Source organism: Panulirus ornatus, chromosome 36, assembly GCF_036320965.1.
Source record: "Panulirus ornatus isolate Po-2019 chromosome 36, ASM3632096v1, whole genome shotgun sequence".
NCBI lineage: Eukaryota > Metazoa > Arthropoda > Malacostraca > Decapoda > Palinuridae > Panulirus > Panulirus ornatus.
Window position 1 is genome coordinate 9,207,137 of NC_092259.1, and position 24,997 is coordinate 9,232,133.

General features: G+C 37.3%; 1 protein-coding gene across 3 annotated transcripts in view; it reads right to left on the reverse strand.

The window, feature by feature from the left end:
* Positions 1–24,997, reverse strand: part of LOC139760308 (WD repeat-containing protein 20) — a 55,493-nt gene that overhangs the window by 24,906 nt on the left and 5,590 nt on the right. For all 3 annotated transcript variants that reach the window (XM_071683296.1, XM_071683298.1, XM_071683295.1), the window contains exon 2: positions 3,343–3,531. Coding sequence is in view for 1 of the 3 variants with exons in the window: in XM_071683295.1 (XP_071539396.1) it covers positions 3,343–3,531 (189 nt within the window). In the remaining 2 variants the exon portion in view is untranslated. The remainder of the gene's footprint in view (positions 1–3,342; positions 3,532–24,997) is intronic.

A 24,997-nucleotide genomic window follows, 5' to 3' on the forward strand; every position in this document is an offset into this window, starting at 1 on the left:
AAAGATATAATATCAAATATTAGATTCCTCATCCTAGCATTACAAGAATCATATCTGCAGCAATAGTAGTGAACTGAACAAAACCAATGATGATAAAACTTTATTTAGAAAAATAACAATGCTAGTTTAACACTAGCAATCATAAGGTAAAATTATATAGTACATAACAGTAAAACCTTTTTCAGTAAAAGTTACAGGATATTCACTAATAATTTGTAAGGTGATTACAAAATGAAATTACAACTTTCTTATAAAGGATTCAGTGAACAGGATTTTTTGTCTAAACTATTAATTGGTGTTGACTGCCTGAGTATCTTCACTAGTTCTCAGGGCAGAGTAATAAAACCAGTAAAATATGCCCTTGGAACACTACCTCAAAGAGAGAAAGTTTTTCAATATCAATTTTCAAAAACTACTTACAGCTGTGGTATGACACTAATCCCCCAGAGGAATTTTGGAGGAAAGGTTTTGGTGGTGTGTGTCATTCACATGTTCTATTTCCAATTATAAAATGAAAGAAATACATGTAAGTGTAAAGGAAATGGAAATAAAACTGAGCTAATATATTTTGAATGGCCACTGTATAATGCTGAAGTTAACATACACAAATAAGGGCCAAGCATTAGAGCGATGGGTGACGCAGGTATTGTCTCCCTTTTCATGTAATCCTGCTAATATTACTCTCTGAGTCATCTATTTCTTCACACTTCTTGTTAAATAAGTGATCCCCCTCATCACTTAGGTCATCTAACAATATAAGTATTTTTGGTGGGATTGCCACACATGCTCAACATGCAGGGCAATGATTATGCACCTTTAATGATGCACACAGGGATACTGAGGAGAGCAGAATTTTTCGTATGTCTGCCTGGGAACAGTACAGGCTTCAGCTGAATACTAATAGTACAATATGCCAGGTGGATCTTTAAATGGTATCAGTTAAAGTTAAAACTAGTGATACCAGTTTTCAGTGCTGGTATCAATAACTTCAAGATATTAAAAAACTTTAAAAATTTGTTTTGTTATTCTTTGGATTATTTCCAACAGTTAAATTATTCTGTAATTAAGTGTTCATCATGATGTGCCTTAAATATTAGAGGTGCAAAAAAAAAAAAAATTACAAGGCTACTGTACTGTGTTTTGACTATAATAAGTCATAAAAATGGAACATGATATGGTACATTTACTTATAAAAGTTTAAAAATGCCACTACAATCATATATAAAGCAAAATAACTTAAGTTTTGATTTTTCTTCGTAATTCCATTCTAAATTGGATATCTTTTATATTTCATAAGTGTGAGCATAGGAGAGCTATCGTATACTAAAAAACATGGAAAAATTTCATAATTTTCATGCATAAGAAATAAAAATGCATAATGAAACTGAATAACAAAAAACTTATTGCATTCTAAAATGTCTGCCTTCAACTTCACATCTTTGTTTATATGAGCAACAACATATTGATTGAAAGGAATTATATCATACTGTTTTATGCAAAACAATACAAACAATGCTGTATATCACTTACAAACATTTGTCCCACAAATCTTTTTTGTAAAATTTCACATTCTTTTTTATTGTAATTTATCATGATTCATAAAATCATTGGCAGCATCAGCCAAAATTTTACAAATAATAATAACTTGGAAAGAGTGCCCAATAATGATATAACAGTACATCAATAATCAAAGCAGCCATGCATGCCAGCTGCTGCTCTGAAAGAGAACATCTATGGCTGTTATAAGTCATCATTTGAGAATTAAGTAGTACACACAACTGATTCAATACGACGGACTCATGAACAACGGACAAGCATTTTTTGTCTGTTTTCCTGGCGCTACCCTGGCAGAAGCAGGGGGTTACGATGCTGTTTTCTGTGGGGTGGGGTAGCGCCAGAAATGGATGAAGGCAAGCAAGTATGAATATGTACAAGTGTATATATGTGCGTATCTGTGTATATGTGGGGGAGGGGGCGAAGGTTCTGGGAGCACTAAAGAATGTGTGGAAGGCGAGAACATTATCTCGGAAAGCAAAAATGGGTATGTTTGAAGGAATAGTGGTTCCAACAATGTTATATGACTGCAAGGCATGGGCTATTGATAGGGTTGTGCGGAGGAGGGTGGATGTGTTGGAAATGAGATGGTTGAGGACAATATGTGGTGTGAGGGGGTTTGATCGAGTAAGTAATGAAAGGGTAAGAGAGATGTGTGGTAATAAAAAGAGAGTGGTTGAGAAAGCAGAAGAGGGTGTATTGAAATGGTTTGGTCACATGGAGAGAATGAGTGAGGAAAGATTGACAAAGAGGATATATGTGTCAAAGGTGGAGGGAACAAGTGGGAGACCAAATTGGAGGTGGAAGGATGGAGTGAAAAAGATTTTGAGCGATCGGGGCCCGAACTTGCAGGAGGGTGAAAGGCGTACAAGAAATAGAGTGAATTGGAATGATGTAGTATACCGGGGTCGATGTGCTGTCAATGGATTGAACCAGGGCTTGTGAAGTGACTGGGTGAACCATGGAAAGTTCTGTGGGGCCTAGATGTGGAAAGGGAGCTGTGGTTTTGGTGCATTACATATGACAGCTAGAGACTGAGTGTGATCAAATGTGGCCTTTGCTGTCTTTTCATAGCGCTACCTAGCACACGTGTGGGGGGGAGGGGGTGCCATTTCATGTGTGGCGGGGTAGCAACGGGAATGGCTGAGGGCACCAAGTATGAATATGTACATGTGTATATATGTATTTGTCTGTGTATGTATATACATGTGTATGTGGGTGGGTTGGGCCGTTCTTTCGTCTGTTTCCTTGCACTACCTCGCTAATGCAGAAGACAGCGACAAAGTATAAAAAATAAATAGTTTTGGTGCATTATATATGACAGTGAGAGACTGAGTGTAAATGAATGTGGCCTTTGTTGTCTTTTCCTAGTGCTACCTCGTGCACATAAGGGAGAGAGGGTTGTCATTTCATATATATTATTTATTTATTATACTTTGTCGCTGTCTCCCGCAATGATGTATATATATGTGTATATGAGTGGAGGGGCCGTTCTTTGTCTGTTTTCCTGGCACTACCTCACTGAAGCACTGGGGAGCAATGCTGTTCCCTGTGGGGCAGGGTCGTACTGGGAATGGATGAAAGCAGGCAAGTATGAACATGTTCATGTATATATATGCATGTGTATGTGTATGTATATGTTGATATTGAATGAACTAATTATATTCACTCACCTAATTTACTGACATGCAAAAATCACACACAGTTATATGTTAATAATCATATGTGCATCTACACATAAGGACAATCATACAATCAAAGAAAATAATCAATGTATACACTACTGACCTCCCCTGCATTATAGGCTTTATTAACTTCTTTTGTGATGGGGTCTATGAGCTGTACCTGACCCCCTAATAGTCCTACTAGGAGTGAGACTCCATCTGCATTTGCTGTTGTCGTATTGAAGTCATGACATGTAGGCACATCTTCTTTGTTATACGCTCTCTTGTCTATGGGTTTGCTTAAGTCTGCTGCCTGTAAAAATGCAAAAGTCTTGTAGCATAAAATATTAGTAAAGCACAAATGTTGACTCTCCATATAATCTCACAGGCATGGCAGCAAAATCTTTAACACTAACATGCCCATCTTAACCTACAGGCTACCCACAAGAGATCTGTAGCCCTATACATATTCTGAAGTAATTATGTACTTCACTCAGCAGAACACTGATTCCACCCTTATTCATCATCAACCAGAGATTATGTACTTCACTCAGCAGAACACTGATTCCAGCCTTATTTATCATCAACCAGAGATGCTTAAATGAACAAGGGAGGTTCCAAGAAGACAATTTTGCAACACACAAATGAAAACATTAGCATACATCAAATGAATTCAATAGAAACTTATCCTTCTTGCTGAACAAGAGTTATATTAGAGCAACGTAAATGCCAATACAAAATGTGACCCCACATCCCAGGCTGGGCCCAAGCTGCTGGGTTGGGTCATTGGTCAACCAAGCTCTTGGAAGCTGCAGCACAGATCTACAATGATCCCATATCCTAGCTGGTCTGGTGCACTTTGTGAAAAATTGTCCAGGGCACTCTTAAATTTTTCCATGGCATTACTGATGATTGCTGAAGTGTCTTGGGCCATGGATGTTTAAAGTGTTCTCTCTTTTTGAGAATTTGGATTTCTGGGGCAGAATTCTACAATCTTCCATGCCTGTCATGCTAGAAAGAAATTTCTGAGTATAAGTTGGGAAGCATGCCATCTAAGTTTTCCAAGTAATAATGACATACCTCTCCCATCAGCACTCTTGGGAGTAAAGACTTCATGATTTCTGCCATTCCCAGCAATTTAGTTTCTTTACCATGTTGTATGTACATAGGAAGTGGAAAATCTTTGAAACTTTCCTAGTGTACAATTTTGCCTGCCTTGTAGGGTCATATTAGAAAACAAGAATTTTCAATTTGTGAGAGAATTATCAACTTAAAAAGAATCACCATTGGTTTTTCTTCTCTTGTCTAGAAAGTTCGCTATATCCATCCTACCATCCTTGTGGAAAAGGGAACTGTTGCTTTTTTTTGTATTTGTTGAAGGTTAGGATGTTACACATTATCACTCCAAGGTCTTTCATGTTATTCAATTAGTTTATAACAATGTCTATAACCATTCATTATTTCAAACTGTTTTTGATTTCTTCATTTTCCCCACAGTAGAGTTGAAATTAATCTCTGCTAAAAAGCAAGTTATTTTTGGCAGCCCTATGAAAAGCTCATTTATGTCTCCTTGTAGCCTTTCAGCACCTTCTAAGGATGTAATTTCTATATGTAGTATCATCTTCAAAGGATATGAAAATGAATGAGGAACAGGTGGGGGTGCAAATATATCCAGTTCTTTTGGGTACAGTTCATCTGAACTGTGGAGGCACTGGAAATGGCCTGTTTACAACTAAGCATTGTGATTTGTTAGTTAAAATGTTGTATTTCTATCTCCTAAGTTTTTCCAGTTATTCCCGTCGTACACATTTTATGTGCTATGACACCACATTCACATTCATAAAATGCATTTACAAAGTCCATGTACACGACATCAGCATTTTGTCTGCTCTCCAGACCCACAAAAAATCTGATCATAGTGGTCAACCAACTGAGAGAGAGATAAGATCTATCTGGCTTGAAACCATGTTGTCCTGGGTTATACTGATAGTTAAGTTCCATAATACAGAGAGAAAACACAAGAAACAGAACAAATGAAGGCATAAGAGTGACAAACTGGGATCAGTAAATAAGACAAATACAACCATTTTTCATCAAAGATGCTGATAGAGCTGGCAAGAAAATTACTAAACAAGAGAATGTAAAACAATATTATGCAAGGAACAATGAATATAATAAATAAGCATGGACAATTCCAGAATTAAGATAAAATATTTTCTATAAAAGGGACAGTGAAATCACACTTAACAACCTAACTGAAATATGGAAAGGAAAAGATAAAATAAAATAAAAATAAAATAGCTAATTTTGAAGAATATATAATATTTATAGTTGAAGGAGACAAACTTAATCAGGCTGATGTGGCAGTTTATATCAACAGAAAGTTTGAAGGGAATCAGATATTGCTAGTGAATCACTAGCAATACACATCCCATCTCTAAACACAATTACACACAACGCAACACAAAAATAGCCATGTTCAATAAAGTATTAACAGAAAATGAGGAGATACAGAGGAACAGACAAACAAGAATCACCAATATTTTTGATAAGATGATTTTAGTCTTCATTTTATTGTATATCTCTTCATCTATTATGCCATACGACCACTTTCTTTCAAGAGCCTTAGTTATTCAAAAACATTTTTTTCCAGTAGATCCTGTAGCTCCTAGGCTGTGCTGCTTCCAAGAGCAGGGAAATGGAAAGGTCTGTGGGGCCTGGATGTGGATAGGGAGCTGTGGTTTTGGCGCATTACACATGACAGCCAGACTGAGTGTGAGCAAATGATGCCTTTTTTTTTTGTCTGTTTTCCTGGTGATACCTCGCTGACACAGGGGATGGCAAAGCTTTTTCCTGCGGGGTGGGGTGGCAACAGAAATGGATGAAGGCAACACATGTTTAACATATGGCGTTCTAGCTACGTCTCTTTGTTGTATATCAACTGACTGTTATATTTCTCTCTTGTGTTCTCCCCTGATGATGTGATTATTACACGAAAGTGCACTTGGGAACTTATCGTGTTTCATTTTCCCCGTGGACTCTTAAGAATATACTTGATCATGCACAAAATTGTGATCCTTTTCAATATATATACATATTCTTCTAAACTATTCGCCATTTCCCGCGTTAGCGAGGTAGCGTTAAGAACAGAGGACTGGGCCTTTTTTGGAATATCCTCACCTGGCCCCCTCTGTTCCTTCTTTTGGAAAATTAAAAAAAAAGAGAGGGGAGGATTTCCAGCCCCCCGCCCCCTCCCCTTTTAGTCGCCTTCTACGACACGCAGGGAATACATGGGAAGTATTCTTAATCCCCTATCCCCAGGGATAATATATACATATATATGTGTGTATAAATATATATATATATATATATATATATTTTTTTTTTTTTTTTTTATACTTTGTCGCTGTCTCCCGCGTTTGCGAGGTAGCGCAAGGAAACAGACGAAAGAAATGGCCCAACCCCCCCCCCCCCCATACACATGTACATACACTCGTCCACACACGCAAATATACATACCTACACAGCTTTCCATGGTTTACCCCAGACGCTTCACATGCCTTGCTTCAATCCACTGACATCACGTCAACCCCTGTATACCACATGACTCCAATTCACTCTATTTCTTGCCCTCCTTTCACCCTCCTGCATGTTCAGGCCCCGATCACACAAAATCTTTTTCACTCCATCTTTCCACCTCCAATTTGGTCTCCCTCTTCTCCTCGTTCCCTCCACCTCCGACACATATATCCTCTTGGTCAATCTCTCCTCACTCATTCTCTCCATGTGCCCAAACCATTTCAAAACACCCTCTTCTGCTCTCTCAACCACGCTCTTTTTATTTCCACACATCTCTCTCACCCTTACGTTACTTACTCGATCAAACCACCTCACACCACACATTGTCCTCAAACATCTCATTTCCAGCACATCCATCCTCCTGCGCACATCTCTATCCATAGCCCACGCCTCGCAACCATACAACATTGTTGGAACCACTATTCCCTCAAACATACCCATTTTTGCTTTCCGAGATAATGTTCTCGACTTCCACACATTTTTCAAGGCTCCCAAAATTTTCGCCCCCTCCCCCACCCTATGATCCACTTCCGCTTCCATGGTTCCATCCGCTGACAGATCCACTCCCAGATATCTAAAACACTTCACTTCCTCCAGTTTTTCTCCATTCAAACTCACCTCCCAATTGACTTGACCCTCACCCCTACTGTACCTAATAACCTTGCTCTTATTCACATTTACTCTCAACTTTCTTCTTCCACACACTTTACCAAACTCAGTCACCAGCTTCTGCAGTTTCTCACATGAATCAGCCACCAGCGCTGTATCATCAGTGAACAACAACTGACTCACTTCCCAAGCTCTCTCATCCCCAACAGACTTCATACTTGCCCCTCTTTCCAGGACTCTTGCATTTACCTCCCTTACAACCCCATCCATAAACAAATTAAACAACCATGGAGACATCACACATCCCTGCCGCAAACCTACATTCACTGAGAACCAATCACTTTCCTCTCTTCCTACACGTACACATGCCTTACATCCTCGATAAAAACTTTTCACTGCTTCTAACAACTTTCCTCCCACACCATATATTCTTAATACCTTCCACAGAGCATCTCTATCAACTCTATCATATGCCTTCTCCAGATCCATAAATGCTACATACAAATCCATTTGCTTTTCTAAGTATTTCTCACATATATATATATATATATATATATATATATATATATATATATATATTTTTTATGGTTTGCGAGGTAGCGCAAGGAAACAGACGAAAGAAATGGTCCAACCCACCCACATACACATGTATATACATACACGTCCACACACGCAAATATACATACCTATACATCTCAATGTACATATATATATACACACACAGACACATACATATATACCCATGCACACAATTCACACTGTCTGCCTTTATTCATTCCCATCGCCACCTCGCCACACATGGAATACCATCCCCCTCCCCCATCATGTGTGCGAGGTAGCGCTAGGAAAAGACAACAAAGGCCCCATTCGTTCACACTCAGTCTCTAGCTGTCATGCAATAATGCCTGAAACCACAGCTCCCTTTCCACATCCAGGCCCCACACAACTTTCCATGGTTTACCCCAGACGCTTTACATGCCCTGATTCAATCCACTGACAGCACGTCAACCCCGGTATACCACATCGATCCAATTCACTCTATTCCTTGCCCTCCTTTCACCCTCCTGCATGTTCAGGCCCTGATCACACAAAATCTTTTTCATTCCATCTTTCCACCTCCAATTTGGTCTCCCACTTCTCCTTGTTCCCTCCACCTCCGACACACACACACACACACACACACATATATATATATATATATATATATATATATATATATATATATATATATATATATATATATTTTTTTTTTTTGCTTTGTCGCTGTCTCCCGTGTTTGCGAGGTAGCGCAAGGAAACAGACGAAAGAAATGGCCCAACCCCCCCCATACACATGTATATACATACGTCCACACACGCAAATATACATACCTACACAGCTTTCCATGGTTTACCCCAGACGCTTCACATGCCTTGATTCAATCCACTGACAGCACGTCAACCCCGGTATACCACATCGCTCCAATTCACTCTATTCCTTGCCCTCCTTTCACCCTCCTGCATGTTCAGGCCCCGATCACACAAAATCTTTTTCACTCCATCTTTCCACCTCCAACTTGGGCTCCCTCTTCTCCTCGTTCCCTCCACCTCCGACACGTATATCCTCTTGGTCAATTTTTCCTCACTCATTCTCTCCATGTGCCCAAACCACTTCAAAACACCCTCTTCTGCTCTCTCAACCACGCTCTTTTTATTTCCACACATCTCTCTTACCCTTACGTTACTCAAACCACCTCACACTACACATTGTCCTCAAACATCTCATTTCCAGCACATCCATCCTCCTGCGCACAACTCTATCCATAGCCCACACCTCGCAACCATACAACATTGTTGGAACCACTATTCCTTCAAACATACCCATTTTTGCTTTCCGAGATAATGTTCTCGACTTCCACACATTCTTCAAGGCTCCCAGAATTTTCGCCCCCTCCCCCACCCTATGATCCACTTCCGCTTCCATGGTTCCATCCGCTGCCAGATCCACTCCCAGATATCTAAAACACTTTACTTCCTCCAGTTTTTCTCCATTCAAACTCACCTCCCAATTGACTTGACCCTCAACCCTACTGTACCTAATAACCTTGCTCTTATTCACATTTACTCTTAACTTTCTTCTTTCACACACTTTACCAAACTCAGTCACCAGCTTCTGCAGTTTCTCACATGAATCAGCCACCAGCGCTGTATCATCAGCGAACAACAACTGACTCACTTCCCAAGCTCTCTCATCCCCAACAGACTTCATACTTGCCCCTCTTTCCCAAACTATTGCATTCACCTCCCTAACCACCCCATCCATAAACAAATTAAACAACCATGGAGACATCACACACCCCTGCCGCAAACCTACATTCACTGAGAACCAATCACTTTCCTCTCTTCCTACACGTACACATGCCTTACATCCTCGATAAAAACTTTTCACTGCTTCTAACAACTTGCCTCCCACACCATATATTCTTAATACCTTCCACAGAGCATCTCTATCAACTCTATCATATGCCTTCTCCAGATCCATAACTGCTACATACAAATCCATTTGCTTTTCTAAGTATTTCTCACATACATTCTTCAAAGCAAACACCTGATCCACACATCCTCTACCACTTCTGAAACCACACTGCTCTTCCCCAGTCTGATGCTCTGTACATGCCTTCACCCTCTCATTCAATATCCTCCCATATAATTTACCAGGAATACTCAACAAACTTATACCTCTGTAATTTGAGCACTCACTCTTATCCCCTTTGCCTTTGTACAATGGCACTATGCATGCATTCCGCCAATCCTCAGGCACCTCACCATGAGTCATACATACATTAAATAACCTTACCAACCAGTCAACAATACAGTCACCCCCTTTTTTAATAAATTCCACTGCAATACCATCCATACCTGCTGCCTTGCCGGCTTTCATCTTCCGCAAAGCTTTTACAACCTCTTCTCTGTTTACCAAATCATTTTCCCTAACCCTCTCACTTTGCACACCACCTCGACCAAAACACCCTATATCTGCCACTCTATCATCAAACACATTCAACAAACCTTCAAAATACTCACTCCATCTCCTTCTCACATCACCACTACTTGTTATCACCTCCCCATTTGCGCCCTTCACTGAAGTTCCCATTTGCTCCCTTGTCTTACGCACTTTATTTACCTCCTTCCAGAACATCTTTTTATTCTCCCTAAAATTTAATGATACTCTCTCACCCCAACTCTCATTTGCCCTTTTTTTCACCTCTTGCACCTTTCTCTTGACCTCCTGTCTCTTTCTTTTATACATCTCCCACTCAATATATATATATATATATATATATATATATATATATATATATATATACATATATATATATATATATATATATATATATATATATATATATATATCTTTCTTTTCTTTTAAACTATTCGCCATTTCCCGCGTTAGCGAGGTAGCGTTAGGAACAGAGGACTGGGCCTTTTTTGGAATATCTTCACCTGGCCCCCTCTGTTCCTTCTTTTGGAAAAATAAAATAAAAAAACGAGAGGGGAGGATTTCCAGCCCCCCGCTCCCTCCCCTTTTAGTCGCCTTCTACGACACGCAGGGATTACGTGGGAAGTATTCTTAATCCCCTATCCCCAGGGATATATATATATATATATATATATATATATATATATATATATATATATATATATATATATATTCTTTCTTTTTCTTTCATACTATTCGCCATTTCCCGCATTAGCGAGGTAGCGATATACATATATATATATACATATATATAGAATAAATAGATAAATATATATAGGGGAGAAAGAATACTTCCCACGTATTCCCTGCATGTCGTAGAAGGCGACTAAAAGGGAAGGGAGCGGGGGGCTGGAAATCCTCCCCTCTCATTTTTTTTTTAAATTTTCCAAAAGAAGGAACAGAGAAGGGGGCCATATGAGGATATTCCCTCAAAGGCCCAGTCCTCTGTTCTTAACGCTACCTCGCTAATGCGGGAAATGGCGAATAGTATGAAAAAAAAAAAAATATATATATATATATATATATATATATATATATATAAGGGTAAGAGAGATGTGTGGAAATAAAAAGAGCGTGGTTGAGAGAGCAGAAGAGGGTGTTTTGAAATGGTTTGGGCACATGGAGAGAATGAGTGAGGAAAGATTGACCAAGAGGATATATGTGTCGGAGGTGGAGGGAACGAGGAGAAGAGGGAGACCAAATTGGAGGTGGAAAGATGGAGTGAAAAGGATTTTGTGTGATCGGGGCCTGAACATGCAGGAGGGTGAAAGGAGGGCAAGAAATAGAGCGAATTGGAGTGATGTGGTATACAGGGGTTGACGTGCTGTCAGTGGATTGAACCAGGGCATGTGGGGCGTCCGGGGTAAACCATGGAAAGCTGTGTAGGTATGTATATTTGCGTGTGTGGACGTGTGTATGTACATGTGTATGGGGGGGGGTTGGGCCATTTCTTTCGTCTGTTTCCTTGCGCTACCTCGCAAACGCGGGAGACAGCGACAAAGCATAAAAAAAAAAAAAAAAAAATATATATATATATATATATATATATATATATACACATATACATATATATATATTTTTTCTATACTATTCGCCATTTCCTGCGATAGCGAGGTAGCGTTAAGAGCAGAGGACTGGGCCTTTGAGGGAATATCCTCACCTGGCCCCCTTCTCTGTTCCTTCTTTTGGAAAATTAAAAAAAAACGAGAGGGGAGGATTTCCAGCCCCCCGCTCCCTTCCCTTTTAGTCGCCTTCTACGACACGCAGGGAATACGTGGGAAGTATTCTTTCTCCCCTATATAAATATATATATATATATATATATATATATATATATATATATATTTATATTTATTTATTTTGCTTTGTCGCTGTCTCCTGCGCCTGCGAGGTAGCGCAAGGAAACAGACGAAAGAAATGGCCCAACCCACCCCCACACACATGCACACACTCCCCTAAGGAGAGGGGAGAATTCTTTTCACAAACATACAATATCTTCCTGTCACACATAACATTTAACTACGCTTAACTCATACAGGTCATTCCCTGTAATTCTAGATTTTCCTGTGGTGAGCACTATGTGCTAGCCCTAATCCTATCCCTAGCACTGCTTCTTTTGGCAAAATGGTAAGAGCAATGTACAGAAGTGGTAGGTAAGAACATTAGACAGGAGCATCAGGTTGAAGTAGTAGATAAGTACATTAAGTACAGAAGTAGTTGATAGGAACATTAGGAGGAAGCCTCTGAAAACACAGTGCTAGAATTGCCATCTGCCACTGGCCTGTTAAGGGTGAGGATTAAAGGCTAAGAAGCGACACTGGGGTTCACCAGTTGAGGACACTGTCATGACCATGCTCTTGATGGAGTTCCTGAAGGGAACACGTGTCTGAGATATAGAGGAGAGAAAGAATACTCCTCATGTACTCCCAGTGTGTCACAGAAGGTATAAGGAGAGGCATGAGCAGGAGGGCTGGCAACCCTTCCCTCTTGTATTCTAAATTCTAAAGTTGGAACAAAAGGAGCCACACCAGGAGTGTCTATCCTCCTCAAAGGCTCAGACTGGGATGTCTGAATAAAACCAAAATGAGAGAAGGGACAGATATGAAATATGTTTATGGAAAGGAACCTGGTGGTCCTAACTTTAAAAAAAAAAACCTGGTTCAGGTTACTAAGTACATGACACCGTATGTAATACCACACTACTCTAATTTGCTCTAACCCTTGCACACCTCACACCCACCTGTATGTTCAGAATGAAAAAAGTGCAAAATGGAGGACAACTTGAGAGGAAAACATGAATGAATAGGAGAGCATGAAAAGGGAAAAGTTAATGAATGAATGTGGCAAGAAAAAAAGAAACGGATAAAAAAACAATGATTACAAATGTAGAAACAATGTAATCCCTAAGAGGACAGGAAACAAATGAACAGATAGTTATATAGAACATTGAAGGGAACCCATTTACTAATCACATACATAACCAAAAGACAAAACAACAACATACAAATCAGTATTCAGCAAAAATGCAATGAGAAATAGAATGATGAACTGCTGTAACAAGACTTAGATATTGTGAACTTGGAAGATGATAGGAGGCATTATGTTCAAAAAGGGATAGCCCATCAAATTTAAGTTGAAAGCATACACAGGTCATAGCTTGCCAAATCAGTCTCAAGTAAACATAGATCAAAGTTTTTTAAAACGTAAATAGCCATGATATCAACTGATACTCCACCATCATCTGGAAAAACCTCCACACTGATGGCTGCTTCATCATCAACCCTCTCATGTAATGCAATGATATTCATGAAAAGTACTAAAAGTACAACCATGACTCACAAGGAGGGAAGCAAAAGGTTGCTTGGTCTTATAGCTGATGTATAAAGATCATTTTTTTCTACTTTGCTTTGACCTTTTTCCATTGATTTACATTCCTCTGGCTCTTCCAACTGTAGTATGACACATCAGACTGCACACCACAATCAGAACTCATAATACATAGGAATTCAAACAGCAACAGATTACTGGGTCCCTTTGAGCCTGATTGCAATACAGGAAAAGACATGAAACTTATAGATCAGAGTGTAAGACATTTAATATATAAGAATACTTTAAACTATTCATGTAACTAATGAGATACAAATAATGTCAGTCACGGATCAGAAGTGAATTACTCCGCCTCATTCAGGATAAAAGTTTGATCATCAGTATGTAACCATTACTGCATGTGAAGCAGATACTATCCTTAAGTAGCTTGTTAGATCAAGGTTACTAAAGTCTTTGATAATTATGAATGCCAGTAGTAGATCCTTTCTTAACCTTCACTTTTCTAAACTAAATAGACTGAAGTCATGTACATGGCTCTCAAATAATTTGTTTCTCAGTTCAGGTATCTTGGTAGCTTGGCTCTGTATTCTCTTCATTCTATTTTTTTTTTTCAAGTAAGGTTACCAAAACTATACATAATATTCTTTCTGGGGATGCACCAGAGAATCTGTCAAAACTAAATGCAACATTCAAACTGGGGACACACCAGTGATTTGTAATGAATGAGGACAATTAACCTAAACTTAAATTTGGTGGCCATACCAATGAATCTAAGAATTCTTTTCACCTTTCAACGGCTCCTGTGAACTGCTTACATGACTTTACATCACCAGAGATTATTACACCAAAGTCTTTTTTCTCATTTGCTCTTTGTAGTTCGAGAGAATTTATAATGTAGATTGCCTTTCCATTCTTACTGCTGATATATAAACCTTTGCACTTATCGATATCAAAATTCATTTGCCACCAATGAGCCTGGTTCATGTTTGTCTACGTCCATTTTAGGTTGCAGACGCTCAGTTTCTGTTGTAGATTAATTTCCGAACTTAGTATTGTCTGGTTACAGTGCATTACACATGACAGCAAGAGAATGGATGTGAATGAATGAGGGCTTTTCTTTGTTCCTGTTGCTACCTTACTAATACAAGAAACAATTTACAAGTATTAAAAAAAAAGTATGTTCTGCAAATTTTGATATCTTACAATGCAGCTCATTATCAATATCATTAATGTATGTGAGAAAGAGGACTGGTCCTAAGACTGATCCTTATGGTAAAACATTTGTTACATCAAATCACATCCAACCATTCTGAAGCTTGACCAACAGCCACAACTCTTGTTTATGGCCAATCAACCAATTTCCAAACCAACAAAGTACAGCCTCATCTATCCCATGTAACTTGACTTTTGTCAGCAACCTTTGATGTGGGACTGTATTGAATGCTTTTTGGAAATGTCAGATAGATGACATCAACTACTTTACTCTCATCATATGTTGACTGTATCATCAAAAAAATTAAGATTTGTCAGAAATGAGCAATTTCGATGACAATCATCTTAAGAATTTTTTAATGAATGGTGGTCCTCTAAATGGTTTACAGTTTTATCCCACATGATCATTTCCATAATTTTACCAACCACAGACAGTACACTAATGGATGGTAATTTCTGGGAAGTGATTTATGACATTTTTTTTGAAAAAGGTTATTACATTAGCAGCTTCCTTTCCTCTGGAACTTTCCCTATAACAAGTGAATTATTGAAAAGAGCATTCAAGGGTTTCTACTACCTCAATTTCCCCCTCTTTCACTGTCCTCAGATAAAACTTATCTGGACCAGCTGTTTCATATACTTTTATTCCATATGGTACTGATAGCAAATTTTCAAATCTTAAATCAAAATATCACAAAACACTTTCTTTTTCTAGAAATGGAACTGGCTTCAGGGCTTGAACTGTGCCTTCAATTGTAAAAGCAAGTGCAAAAAAAAAAAAAAAAAAAAAATCATTCAAAATCTTAGCCATGTCTTCATTCTCTAAAACCAAGTCATCATTTCTCCATTATCAATGGACCAATTGACTTGGTAGCAACTCTCTTGCTTCCGACATAACAATACAGCCCCTTAGGGTTTCTTTTGCTATTTTCAGCAATATACCCTTTGTCCTGATGTTTACTTTGACATACTAGGCTCTTAATTTCTCTAAGCAGACTTACATAATTTGTCTAAGCAATTCCTCAAAGCAGACTTACATAGTCTGCTCCATAATGTTTGTTATAGGTCTCTCTGGGCTCCTTTTGTGCTGCTTTCTTAGAGAACTGGTTTTGCATAAGAAAATGACATCTACTATGCATTGGCACATATGTTCCCTCCAGTGCTCTGAATGTTTTATGGATGCTCTCACAAGCTACATACATATAATTTTCATTAATGATACTATCCCAACTTTGCCTGACAAGATCAATGCAATCTTTAAAATATGCAAGTCTAAAATCTAGTATTACATGCAATGTTGCTGGTTAACTTGAGTAATCTACTAGTGATCACTTGTACCAAACATTTCTCATACTTAACATTGTTAACAAAATCCTAATTTGTAGCCAAAACTAAATCTAATATAGTCTTGTCACAACTCGGCTTCTCAACTAATTGTATCAGGGCAATATCAAAGACTTAAGTTAAGCCCATGCCTCCCAGCTACTGGAAAGGGATTCTCCCCTCCTAGATAATACCATGTTAAAATCTCCCACTATGGTTGAATCATTTTCAAAGCTAATTTCTGCTGTCTGATGACTATAACTGCAACAGAGAGCTGGTTGCTGGCCGAGGCAGGCTCGTCCTTGTCATTTATCCACCACCCATCTAAAACACTGAAAATTTCCAGGCAGTAAGGGGTAGACTGCCATGAACAGGACTGTGTAATATGACAGAAAGTAAACAGGCATTCTGATTCCACTGAAAAACTAATTCTCTGGACCATGGTGGGCTCACCCTTGTCACACTGGGCACCTCATATAATCAAAGAAATAGACCAGCTATGAGAAAATTTAGCTTAAGGTACCTGATAGAAACCAGACATATTCCTTAAGAAGAGAAAGACAGTAATAACAAAGCCGATGTATTATTGTTGAGGCAAAGTCTGAATGACAGTAAATTTGCAGACATTCACAAAATGGCACTTGTAAAAGCAATACACAAAGAAGGATCTTTGTTCTTACCCAAACAATGCACACCAGTTACCATGATTTCACATGTAATAAAAGTCTTTGAAAAACTAATAAAAGGACACATAATAGAACACGATAAAAAAAAGCTACATAAACCAAGGTTAACATGGATTTGTACCAGGAAAAAGCATGCAAACCCAGTTATTAGCTCATTACAATGACACAGAGGTCAATGAAAGTTTAATGCAACAAGAAAAAAAAAATGGACAATGCTGAATTTGCAAAGGCATTAGAGAAAATAAACCTCAGAATTTCGCAAAAGAAAGTAGCTAAACATAGCATTACAGGTACTTGTAAGGTAGGAAGACTGATTAAAGAGGTCCAAACAAAAAAAAAAATTCAAAGTAGCAGCAAATAAACCAAGTCTAAGGAAAATTATCTATATATGGCACCACAAGGAATAGTGCTACCCTCAATACTCCTTAAATAACAACGTTAGACATCAACAACAAAATAAATCATTATACGGAACTTTCTCCTAAGTATTGTGGTAAACTAATGGCACAGAAATTCTATAGGGAAGAGAAGACTGAAAAAGTTCCCTATCAGTTTGATGACATTCTGCTCTGCAGTTGGATTTTGACAAAACAAAGAATAATTAATGAGGATATAATTTCATTATTAAGGGATGTCAGTGAAATATTTCTCTAGCCTCAATTTGAAGGTAATTACAGTCTTTGCATTTACAACGTCAGGAAGAAGTTTATTTCCATGCTTCACCATTCTAAATGTGAAAAATCTTTTTCCCACATTGTTACTACATCTTCCTTTTAATCCGCATACCATTACTTCTGGTCAATGAGTCTCCATCTAAGGTAAAGACATTTTCATATATGTCATGAAAATAATTCAGGATTTTGAACACTACTATCAGGTCATATAGGGTGACCAAAACCGGATGGCATACTTTAAACAAGGTCTAAGCTAGGGCATTGTGGGTGAGTTTACATTTCTAACAATCAAACTTAACAACCTAATGGCTATATTGTATGCAGCTAGGATTTTTCTGCCATATTTGTGGTAATACTGATAATCTTTCCATGGTCTTTTCTTCTCTTACTTCTTGTGGAGGTTTACCAAGCATTTTGTACCCAAGCCTGATAATTCTGGCTCCAAACTGTAAACTTTGCATCTGCCTATATGGAAATCCATCTTAAAGTCTCTGTCCCCTCTATCACTTTCTCTAATTCCTTCTGAATCTTCAAACATTCTTCGTTTGAGTTGGTTATACTTCCCAATTTTGTGTTGTCCATAATTTTTGAGATTCTAAATCATTTGTGCATATGACGAAAAGTATGGGTTTTAGAAATGAATCTTGTTAAACTCCTAACAGACATAAAACCATTCAGTTGCTTCTCCCATTTAATAACACTCAGTTTTTGATATGAAAGCCAATCCCGCTATCTACACACAAATTTGATCTATGCCATGAGTTTTAATTCTACTTTATAATCCCTTATATGGTACAGTAACAAAGGCTTTATGAAGTCCAAGTATATAACATAGCAGGGTATTTTTGAGTCTCATTGTTATAAATATGATAAAAAAGTCAATTAATTCATTAAACTTGGTATTGCATTCAAGAAACCATGTTGTTGGTCAATTATTTATTTCTATTCTTCTACGAATTGAATGATTTTATCTCTAAATACTGTTTTTCACATCTTTCTAGAACTAAAGTTTGGTTAATAGGGTAGTAGTTCAGAGCATATTTCCTTCACTACCTTTGAAAACTGGTGTTACATTAGCTAGTTTCCAGTCAGGGGCTTCCCCTTTCTGCAATGATTTCTTGAATATTTTGGTGATAGGGAAGACTAATTGGTAACTAACAAGCTCTTTCAGTATTCTTGGGGAGATATCTTCTGGACCATATGATTTGTTCAGATTTAATCTCTCTAGATATTCAAGTATTTCACAGTATTCAATATCTTTAATGTCCAAGTCATCATGGAGGTGAGGACAGAGCATAAGGCTGATAGGAGGAACTACAAAGCCAGTGGGAAAGTGAAGATGGTGGGAAAAGGGGGTGTGTGGCTATTGGGAACGTAGAGTGTATGGTTAATGTGAGGTGGAAGGATGAGGTGAAATAAATCTGGCTTGACTGAGTTCATGTAAAGTCTAGCTTGACTGACTTCATATAAGTCTGGCTTGACTGAATTCATATAGTCTAGCTTGACTGAATTCATATAACATTTGGGGCCTCAACATGCAAGAGAGGGTGTGAGACATGCACGGAATAGAGTGAATTGTGGTATACAGGAAGCAATGTGCTATCAATGGGCTGAACCAGGACGTGTGAAGCTAAGAAGTGGATGTGAGTGAACGAGGCCATTTCTTCATCTGTTCCTGGTACTATCTTGATAACGTGTGAAACAGCGAACAATATGAAAAAAAGCAATATATATATATATATATATATATATATATATATATATATATATATATATATATATATATATATATATATATATATTTTCTAGAGACAAATGTAACTTTCCAAAAATACTAAAGTACAACAAAATGTAATGGCAATATGAATTTCAGTGATTAAATTCTAAATGTCAATTCAGTATTATTTGTTGCAATGAGAGAGTTGGTGTGCTACAGAAAATAATAGGAAATAAAATACAGAATGGAGTATGAAAGACAGTCAAACCTCACCATAGCTTAAAAGGGACTATTAAGCATCAAGTTATGATTATGAAAGAATACTTTACCTATGATGAATACAGCATAAAAAAAATTTTGCTAAAAACTTGTAGAATAAAAAATTCAAAATCAATTCTAATAATGTGCAGAGCTCCCAAATGGAATAATGTTCAGTGCTAACATCACCTTTTAAGGCTGGCAAAACTGCTGAATTGGAAAATTGTATAGGAAGTTAACTGCCTCCAATGATTCAGTTAAAACACAACAGCTACTGGAACAAGTTAAAAACACGCAAACTATGGTAATTTCTCTAAAATCTAAGATACTAAATAATATGTAAAATACAGGAAAGACCATCCATAAATCTGCACAAAGATTTAGGATTATGAGATATGGTAGAAAGTGAAAATACACAAAGAGGTGCCACATGTAAAAATCAGAGATCACAACATTAACATCTAGGGTCCAAGAATCTTAAGTTTACTACCAGCATATAATGTACAGTATGTGCAGCCCCAATATGAGACCTGTAAATGCCTTCGAGAAAGAACCAGACAAGTTTCTCCTAAATAAACCTGATCAAAGCACTGGCAGTGAATACACAGGCATGGGGCTTCTGCCTCCAACAGTTTAACTGATTAAGTACTCACCAGGGAAGTTTAGTTGCAGACTCAGCTGTGGGAACAGAGAAGAGCCCTTGAAAAAGACGACAGATATAATAAATGTATCTTTGCATAACTGCAAGCTCTGTGGATAAAATTTAACTGGCCATTTTTATGATATTCTTATCTCCTACAGACCTAACAAACATCAATGCTGAATTACACTATATGCAGACTTTGAATCAAAATTAATAAAGTATCTTAAATATAAGAATGTGACAACATGAGAGCCAATAATTGTCCTCGTTTATAATTCATGCCAAAGGTCTCCATTCTGCTAAGAGGTAAGGGACCATTAATGAGTGAAATGACACAGGCAAGTCCTGGACCCAAGATCCTACCATGCTCAAGAGTTTCAGGTAGCCAGAAAGTCATAAATTTTTTTCTCTGTCTTACACACACATAAACATACTATCCTGCTCTTTTCTATCAATCCCCTCCAATCTCTTTCTGTTTCAATACCCACCACATCTCTCTACCTTCCTTCCCAAAAAGACAAGTGACCCTAAAGGGCTGCCACTCTACTGTATAGCTAGAGGCATATCAGGCACTGATTCTGATTGATTTGAGAGCATGTATCCCAGCACTACATAAATCTATGAGGAAAGCTCTAGTGTATCCAAACTACTCCTATCTTATTCATAATGTTCTGGCAAGTCATTCTTGAAAAGACCCAAATTCAAAGCAAAATATCATATAATATCTATACCTTATGTTCATACTGGAGGCTCATCTCTAACCCTACAACTCAGTCTGGAACTCAGCTTCTTTGGTACCTCTCTAATCAGTCAGGCTGTTTGAAACATGAATCTACAGGCTTATGTATGCACACCATCCCACACACAATTCTAAAAGATCTGATACAATTTGTAGGGAACTGTCTAGGGATTTCTTGAAGCTTTCCACTGGACAACTCATAATGTTTCTGATACCTGCAAGAAAAGTGTCTGCTGGCATATGTTAAAATCACATTCATGCATATGGATGTTGAAATGTTTGGTAAGCTGTTCACACATAGACCAAAACTGGATCATGCCTCTAAAAGTCTGGTTACCACACCTAACGGAGCACAAAGATATGATTACCTACCTATGAGTACCTATGACAAGAATTTGTCATGGTGGCAAGGCTAGCAAGTTGTGCTCACCACTTGTATGTTCACGAATGACATTTCTCTTACCTGCCTCACCACATCCCCTTTACTTGTTTTAGTGGTTGTATAATCATATTCTTTCATCGGCTACTTCTCTGGCATAGCTATCTATTCTAGGTTAATTAGGTAGTCTTCAACTGTGTGTAATCTAATTTTTAATGTTTTCATCGTCACTCCACTTAAATTTTTTACCTCACCCAGTACCACATAAAATTTTTTTTCCAACTTCCTTGCTGGGCATTCATGTATGTTCTCTTATGCATTTCTAGTATGTTTCCAAGAATTACTCTTTACTTAACGATTTTGTATCATCATTGGTTGCTTTCATAATCAGAACATTGTTTTTAGTCCCTCTATTTAGTTCCACGCATATTTAATCATATCTTCTCTCCTTCTGATGTCTAGGTGTACAGCTCTAATTCTTTTAGTCATGCAACATAATCTGAATGTTCCATTCATCTAGCCTGTACAGTGTTTCTGAATTCTCTCATTCTTGTTAAAGCCAATCTGTTTTACTGATAACCATACAACACAGAAGAATTCATCTTTACTTCCTTTATTTTCCAGGAGAGGGAGTGGAGAAGGGGGCCGGGTGGGGGTGTTCCCTCAGTGGCTCAGTCCTCTGTTCTTAACGCTACCTCGCTAATGTGGGAAATAGCGAATAGTATAAAAATATATATATATATATATATATATATATATATATATATATATATATATATATATATATATATATCATACATTTTCACCATGTCTCTTGTTGCAAATATTCTGTCAATCAACTGATCACTTGTCTTGAAAACATCTTTTCAATATGTTTCTAGAATTAAGGTTTTTCATGGATAATTACTCCCAAATCTTTGATGTTTGCTTCATTCTCTATTCATTTTTCTGTAGGGCCTCTCTATGAAAGTTCTATGATAGCATTAGCTGTCCGACAATTACATGTTCAAATTTCTCATCATCAAATTCCATTAAGTTCTCATCTCATCTGCCCATCTGTGGATACCATCCAGGTCTCTTGATTTTTTTTTCATGCTCTCTATTGCTTTACTTACTCTCCTGTCATCTGCAAAACATCTGACTACACTCTCTCTTACTTCCTTATCTATGTCTGAGATCACAATTACAAAGAGAACTGCAGTTACAATTGTACTGTGCAGTATGCTGGACAGTGCATCTTCAAGTATGTCTGCATTTACAACTGCTTAGAATTTTCTCAGTTAAAAATTCTTTGATCCATATTTCTCTTTTTTCGTTTTATATTTTGACTTGCTACTGTCTTTATAAATGCTCTGTAGTCTATTTTAGAAAATGCTCTGGCAAAATTAAGAAACAGACTGCATTCTTTCTGTCCATCAAATTTCTGAAGATGTCACTATATAAAGGGCTAGTAATTGTGTCTGCCTACTTGAACCAGACACAAAACCATGCTGAAATAAGAGGTTCCATTATATATTTTTATTACACTTTCAGATACTTCGATCATGCGCAAAGTTAGGCTAATCGGTGTGCATTGTTTCAACAATAGTTTGGTTCCTCCTCTGCATACTAGTGTTATGTATGCCATATTGTGTATATATGCAACACTTGTTTGGTTTATGCACTGTCTCAGCAACTACTGTTTCTTTATTCTTCTTTAGAAAGATTGCTAGAAAAGCTGAGTTTTCTTTTAAGTTAATCAACTGATTCAACTATATCTGTTTCTGATAAATTACATCTGTGAGCACACACTCACTGTAATCATTAATCATTTTATCATCTATTTCTTCATCCTCTCTTGTACTAAACATTGGGTTATACTGGATAACTAACATCTGACATATTCTTCTATGATCATTTACATAACCATCACCTTTGAATGGTCCAATCTCTGACTTTTTGTTCTTCTCTCTGTTCGTCTGAGCAAATTTTTTTTTTTTTTTTTTTTTTTTTTTTTTTTGGGGGGGGGGGGGGTGTGTGTGTGTTAAGTAACAAATGACAATAAAAAGTGTAGGTTTGAAGATCATAAGTAAATAAACATGGACTTTCAAGAAAAAACAGAAATTCAATAATACCATCTTGAAAATCACTTAACTCATACTATCTTCTCACATGCCATTTGGCAATATTCTAATAATTAGCAGATACAAATAGGTAATTATGATAACCCATTAAAATCATTTAAACACAAAAAATGACAAGATCTCCGAGAACCATACTACAGACTAAATTATACCCAGTATTTAGTCATAAAAAATGAAAAGCACATATCATAATAGCTATAGAAAAAATTCTCTCAGAACTTAATGCTAAAAATCAAAGTTTTTGAGGTCAAAAGCTTTGTTTATAATCACATAGAGCTAAAGAGACACGTGAAGGTTGTAACATTCTTGATGATTATGTTAAGTTCACTTTCACATCAAAAAATTCATAGCTATACATCAGCAGCTGGTGACCCAACAATGAGGCATTGTACACTGTTGCTGAATGTGATTATTGTTCAAAAACCAAATCTACATTCCAAAATACTAGCACAAAGATTTGCTATTACCACACTTCACTAATGAACATTTTGCAGCATCTGTTAAACATAGAAAATATCAACAAAAGGGTCCATAAATAGTACAATATAAGCTAATAAGTATAACTCTTGTACTTGAATTTCACTTGTATGTTCCAGAGTAGGTAAAGGATGAAGGCTTTGCAATGTAAGGCATAATAATTAAAATCGAATCAAGCTAGATCTGACAACCAACCAAGCTTATATCAAACAACACTGCCTACTTTAACCCAATTCTCCCTTACTTTTTTCCAAGCCCAGTCAACTTTCATTCGGTTCTGCATGAGTTAAACATTTCTACAAAACTGATTGTAATGTTACTCTATCAGAATGGGTGCCAATCACATTATCTGCAACATCCTAACCACTGAAACAATCTACTTCTACCCAGTCCATTTACTCCAAATTTCATCAAATCTACAAACTGATTTCATCTACATTTTATCAAACTGCTACTAAATAAACAGTACTGACATCAAAATTACAACACTTAACTACAATTTTTTTATGCATTCCCGAATATAATCAATGGATACTTTGCATATATGTTTGTGGCTCACTTTTACCAGTACAGGTGTCTGAGATCAAACTGCACAACTTTATCAGTTCATAACCACCATATCCTTGCCAGTCAGGTACCATATACTTTGCAGGATCCTGTCCTGTGCTTTCTTAGTTGAATGCAACTCCTAGTTATCAGTAAATTTCCGAAATTACTTCAAATAAGGTATTTGTAATGTGGGGTATGTATATACAGGTAAATGTGGGGTTCATTTAATGTACAAGTACAGTTATACACTTGCAAAAACTCAACAGAATCCAAGATGACATCACCTAATAACCATAATAATAGCTAGTACAAATATACTGAACCTCATCAAAATTCATATTTGCTTTGTTGTTTGTTTGCTGACGTTCAGAGCCATCTGCATGGTACTCCATCATGGATATAAATGCTGTATTCCCACTTGAAAATAAGCATTACAATAAATATTGATGGCTAGGGAGGTTAAGTG